At 40.6% G+C, this 6,401-nt stretch overlaps 1 protein-coding gene across 1 annotated transcript; it reads right to left on the bottom strand.

Annotated features, from left to right (window-relative positions):
- On the bottom strand, positions 1-4,361 carry LOC139874677 (uncharacterized). The gene is made up of 4 exons (XM_071862085.1): positions 4,286-4,361; positions 2,315-3,687; positions 108-152; positions 1-6 (listed from the first exon to the last, which is right to left on the bottom strand). Exons 1-4 carry the CDS (start codon positions 4,359-4,361, stop codon positions 1-3), a joined length of 1,500 nt encoding a protein of 499 aa, XP_071718186.1.
- Between the last annotated feature and the right edge of the window lie 2,040 nt (positions 4,362-6,401).

Genomic DNA, 6,401 nt, shown 5'->3' with positions numbered 1-6,401 from the left:
CTAATACTATACAAATTAAAATAAATTAAATTAAATCAGAATAAAAAAATAAATAATATATATATATATATATATATATATATATATATATATATATGGGTACGTACCTTAAGCTGCTGTGCAGGGCTCAAGACATAACGAGAAATGCTACACTAAAAAAACAATAAACATACATGGCCACATACCAACAACCAGAAACATACCTAAACATACTTATCTACAGACATAAACCTACATGCATACACTCATACATACCTACATACATACATACATACACCCATACATACATACACCTATCCATACATACATACATACATACATACATACATACATACATACATAAATCCTACCTAAACAATACATAGAACATATATACATGGAACATACATGCGTACATGAAAGCATACCCACAAAAACGAATACGCTAACAAACCTACGTCCATAAACATACAAAACATAGAAACAACCTTAAGCATACTAACATACGCAAACATACATACAAAAAACATACAACCATCCATAAACATACAAAGCAACCATATAAGCACACAAATAAAACAACCATAAACATACAAACCAAATAACATCCGTACCTAAACATACATACAACACAACCCTAGACCCTAAACAAGCGTACATACATACAAGTACCTCCATACAAACTCAAACATACCTGCACACACATACATACCCCATACCAAGACGGGGTCCTGGTTAAATGCAAAGCACGAAATACACGATACATGAATATACATACTTACACGATACATGAATATACATACTTACACAAACATTCATGCAAACAACACTAAAAGGACGACACGTACACACATTCACCCATACCCACATACCCGCAAGCCCCTACCCGCAAACACACAAATAAACCAAAGCCTACTCGTCTATTCTAATTCTAGCCCTACACGCATTCCTATCAGAAGTCATGTCCTCGGTCGATACAAGCTCCTTCAAGTCGAGCTTTATTCTATCCTCCCACCTACGTGTGGGTCTACCCCTTCTCCTTACACCGTCAACTGTAAGTGCCTCGACTCTTCTAACAGGTGCAGTAAGCGGTCACCTCCTCACATGCCCAAACCATCAAAGCCGTTCTTCTCTTAGCTTGTCGATGATGCTTCTAACTTTCAGGTTCTCCCTAAAAACACTATTTGGAATCATATCCAACATCGTTTTACCTCATGTCCACCTAAGCATCCTCATCTCTGCCACCTCCATCCTTCTCTCTTGCGCCTTCGTCATTGGCCAACACTCTGATCCGTATAGCATGGTAGGTCTAATTGCCACCTTGAAAAATTTCCCTTTCAGCTTTAAGGGGATCTTCCTGTCGCATAAGACTCCAGTCGCTACTCTCCACTTCACACACCCTACTTTAATACGGTGAGACACGTCTTCTTCTATCCTCCTCGATTTGTAGAGCATCGAGCCTAAGTATCTAAACGAGGTTTATGGATGAAAGATCTGGTCTCCAATGCAGATGTTCACTCCATCACATCTAAGATATTCCGTCTTTTGTCTACTAATTTGTAGACTATTACCCTCTAAGGCTACCCTCCATTGTTCCAATCTTCTATTAAGTTCCTCCTTAGATTCGAAAACAAGCACAATATCATCGGCGAAAATAAAGTACCAAGGGATACACTCTTGTATCCCTCTAGAGAGCTCATCAAAGATCAAAGCGAAAAGAAAAGGGCTAAGGGCCGATCCCTAATGCAGGCCTACTTCTATTGGGAAAACTTCGGTATTTCCCACCGGCGTTCGAACGCAGGACTTTGCCCCTTCGTACATATCTCTAATAACACTAATATATCTACTCGGGATACTTCTACCTCTAAGGGTCTTCCAAATCAAATTTCGTGGGACGCAATCGTAGGCCTTTTCCATGTCTAAGAAAACCATCTCGAGGTTCTTTTGCTTTTCTCTATACTTCTCCATAAGGTTCCTAATAATATGGATTGCCTCAACCGAAGAGCGCCCTGGCATGAAACCAAATTGGTTTTCCGAAACATTTGTAACACGGCGAAGTCTAGCCTCAATCACTCTCTCCCAAAGCTTCATAGTATGACTAAGTAATTTTATGCCTCTAGAGTTACCGCATGTTTGAGCATCCCCCTTGTTCTTATAAATGGGGATAGTCTCACTCACTCTCCATTCCATAGGCATTTTAGAGCTTCTATACGTTTTGTTGAAAAGGCAAGTCAACCACCTAACACCATTGTCGCCAAGGCACCGCCACGCCTCAATGGGTCTGGTCCGATCCCACAGCTTTATTTCTCCCCATTTTTTGTAGTGCCGATCTTACTTCCTCTTGGTTGATCCTCCCACCATCTATGTTGTTCAGGGATTGTTCTATCTCATATTCTTGCGGGTCTTCGTGGCATTCAGGTCTTCCTCCAGCGAAAAGGGATGAGAAGTACCCTTCCCATCTTTTCCGGATTTTGTCATCCTTTACTAGGGTTTGTCCTGCTTCATTTTTTATAAACTTGATATTATCTAGGTCTCTGCGCCTTCGCTCCCTAGCTTTGGCTATTCTGTAGATATCATTTGCTCCTTCTTTGGAGTCTAGTTTCCTATACAAATCTTCATATGCCTTATCTTTTGCACGAGCTACAGCCTTTTTAGCTTCTCTTTTGGTTTCTTTATATCTCTCTTCAACCCTAGTTCTACCCGCCGGAGTCCCCTCCTGACAAGTGATGAGCTCCCTAAACCTTAGTTGCTTAAGCGCGACTTTGCTTTGAACCTCGTCACTAAGCCACCATGATTCTCTATCCGACCTATGTCCTCTAGAAGTTCCTACTGCCACACCCAAGGATTCTTTGGCAGCCTCTCTAATGGTGGACGCCAGACAATTCCACATCTGGTCCGCATCATCATGAGATACCATATCCACTTCTGCCTCAACTCTCTCAATAACTAAAGTCTTAAAAGTCTCTGCCTTCTCACCGTTCAACTTCTTCCAAAGGATTGTAGGTTGGACGGGCCTTACACTCTTGGTGACCCGTCTTCGGAGAACCAAATCCATGACCAACAATCTGTGCTGGGAGGAGCATGTCAAGTCCGTAAGGGCCTTACAGTCACCACATGTCCTAAGACCCCCTCTACAAAGTAACAAATAGTCAATCTGAGTACTATGACCCCCGCTATGAAAGGTTGCTAGCTGAGCATTCGTCTTTTTGAAGAACGAATTCGCAACAACCAAATCGTGAGCAACAGCAAAATCGAGAATAGATAGCCCTTCCTCATTTCTTACTCCGTACCCAAAGCCCCCATGGGCCCCCGGATAACCCTCGACATTCGATCCTACATGAACATTTAGGTCTCCACCAATAAGTAATCGATGGTCCGGAGGGCACATCCTTACAACCTCGTCTAACGATTCCCAGAAGTGTCTCTTTTTAGCTACGCCAAGGCCCGCATGAGGTACGTAAGCGCTAATGACCATGTAGGTCACCTCCTGGATTACTAACCTAACCAACATAATCCTATCACACCGTCTGCTCACATCCACGACATTCTCCTTATGGGGTGGACCAATAATAATTCCAACACCGTTTCTAGCTACTCTCGATCCCGAGAACCACAGCTTGTAGTCCTTGATATTAACCGCCCCTCGACCCTTCCATCTAGTCTCTTGGACACACAAAATGTCCACTTTACGTTTACGTAACGTCTCCACTAGTTCATAACATTTGCCGGTTAAAGTACCCACATTCTAACTACCCGCTCTAATCCTAACCGGCTTCACTGACCTATGGCCGCTTCTATATCCTATAAACCTACCCGCCCCTGAGCTCAAAGGACATGACCTCAAGTAACCCTATGACTATGCTGATACTTAACCTTATTTTTTAGTATTTAGTGAACTTATTATTACATATATTTAAAACTTATGTATACAAAAGGCCTATTTTTTATTAATTGAACACGGCACATGTGAAAAATTGAAATTGACGGGATGGCCGTGTTATTATTGTTAGACCCATTTGTCGTCCAAGTAAAAGAATTAAACTATAACTATAAACAATAACGAAGAACACATGGAGGATTTTCTCTAAGTTAGATGTATATATTGATCACTATGTACAATAACTTAAACTGATTCTTGTATTATTTTTTTTGAACGGTGAATTTGCATCAACGGATCATTTATTTCAACGACCCTCATCATTTGCACCCACACACGCTAGAAGGAAACTCCTACCCGGGTTGCTTGGCAACTAATCGCGGGACCTGGGTTGCTTGGAAACTAATTGCAGAAAATTGAAGAGAAAACCTTCCGCCCCCAGGAATTGAACCCGGGTTGCTTGTAAACTAATCGCGGGCCCTTCCACACTGAGGCTTGATATCATTGAAGCAAACATTCGTTGGTGATTCTTGTATTTTTTATGTAATGAGTTTACTAATTTATGTTGGTAGTGAGGTTTAAACGTGAGACCTCTTCTTTTAATATATCAGGATCGCAACAACTATGCTATATTAACGTTCAAATGTATAATTATCATTAGTATGAGTGTATTGACTTTTTCTAAAGTAAAAGAAAAGTACATTGACTTTATCTGAAGTCAAACGAAAACAAACATTATGAAATACATCAGTTTAGAGCACCCGGTGCCAGTAATTTTTTTTCGACGTTGTACCAACCCAGCCTGTTATTTAACTGAATACGCGATTTTTTTTTATATAGAACAGTGTGCGGCGCGCAGCACCTTAGGGTACGTGGCGCGCACAAGCCAATTCAGCTTCTGTCCGGTTTTGTCAATTTTCAAATAACGATCTCCCACTTCCTGACATATTTAGGCGAAACGCTTTTCACAACAAGTTATAATATGAAAAACTCACACGATTCAATAATAAAATAAGTTTTACAAAACCGGGCCCACATATGCCGCAATACGAGTTTCGTACAAAATATGAGTTTAGACCATACTAGTTTAAATTCCAAACAACACTATGAGTATGGTGTTTGGGGGTTAAATTACCCAAATCTCGGTCAAACTCAAAAAGCTATATGTCCAAAAGTGTCCCCTATCAAAACAAAGCGGGATCACTAATCCAAACGAACGCCCTTACCCTTGTCCACACCAGAGCCTATAAAAAGGTAAACAACGAGAGGGTAAGCAAAACGCTTAGTGAATGCAATAATTATACATATACATATATAATATACCTACTTGCATACACTTACACACACACACACACCCCGTATAATCGCTACTAATAACAATTAGCATATCAACTCCGAGTATAAGCTAATAACCTCCAAATATCGCAACTAGCATAAATCAATAGCATATTCACCGAAATAATATATTATGCTATACAACAGCACATACACAAACTATATGGTTAACCATAAGCGCGTCATGGTGCTACTGGCTCCGTGGTTCACACCATACGCAATGCTATGACGCTACCGGCTCCGTAGTTCACGTCACTACGCATTTGAGTCATACCCTTTAATAGTGCTACCTGCTCTGTGGTTCACACTTCGGTGCTACCGGCTCCGTAGTTCACATCTCATTTTATAGTGCTACCGGCTCCATGGTTCACACTTTGATGCTACCGGCTCCGTGATTCATATCACAACTCGAGTCATACTCTTTTATAGTGCTACTGGCTCCGTGGTTCACACTTTAACTACTTGTGCTATAGTGCTACCGGCTCCGTGGTTCGCACTACAACACACATACCATGATGCTACCAGCTCCGTGGTTCACAACATAGCACACTCGCACATACTATGGTACTACCGGCTCCGTGGTTCGTACCATAGCACACAAATAAATACACTATATACATACATGCATAATTACTCCACTCACCTTAACGCCTTCGGTGAATGTTTTATAATTTCGCAAGCTTCAAGGCAAAGTACCTAATACAATAAGTACTCAATCAACACACAAACTAGTTGGACTTATCACCAACAATTTACTCATGTGCATTTAATGATTTAATGCATTAAATACCCCATTTACACCAAAACCATCCATTTAAGGTCAAGACCAACATAAATCACCAAAAGCTATGAATTGAGGTCCAACAGCACTAACTATCACAAAATCGGGGTATTTCATACACATCCTTCCCAATTAGGTCAATCATTACCCAATTGACCATTTAAAGTCAACACACCCACTTCGGGTTATCTACTAACCCACATAACACCCATTTGCTTAATAACTAGATGAGCTAGTAATTAACTAACCAATCAAGGTTCATAAACACCAATTAACACTTTGAAACCATAGGTTAGTTACTATTGAGTCTTCATAACTTAATCTTACCCAAGAACACCCAAAATCACCAAATATGGGTTTTATGTTCATCACTAACCCAAATCCTAACCCTTAAACCAATTAAAATAAGGAAATCAAAGTTAGGACATA

This window comes from Rutidosis leptorrhynchoides, chromosome 11 (genome assembly GCF_046630445.1).
Source record: "Rutidosis leptorrhynchoides isolate AG116_Rl617_1_P2 chromosome 11, CSIRO_AGI_Rlap_v1, whole genome shotgun sequence".
NCBI lineage: Eukaryota > Viridiplantae > Streptophyta > Magnoliopsida > Asterales > Asteraceae > Rutidosis > Rutidosis leptorrhynchoides.
Note: the sequence above shows the minus strand (reverse complement) of the source record. Positions and strands in the feature narration are given on the sequence as shown.

What these genes read in the sequence shown, in the direction of transcription:
- LOC139874677 (XM_071862085.1), bottom strand. Translation starts at nt 4,361, where the DNA reads ATGATATCAAGCCTCAGTGTGGAAGGGCCCGCGATTAGTTTACAAGCA. An exon ending in TCAATTCCTGGGGGCGGAAG is followed by an intron (nt 3,688 to 4,285) that starts GTTTTCTCTTCA and finishes GTTATGAACTAG; the next exon opens with TGGAGACGTTACGTAAACGT. An exon ending in GGAGGATCAACCAAGAGGAA is followed by an intron (nt 153 to 2,314) that starts GTAAGATCGGCA and finishes TTGTTTTTTTAG; the next exon opens with TGTAGCATTTCTCGTTATGT.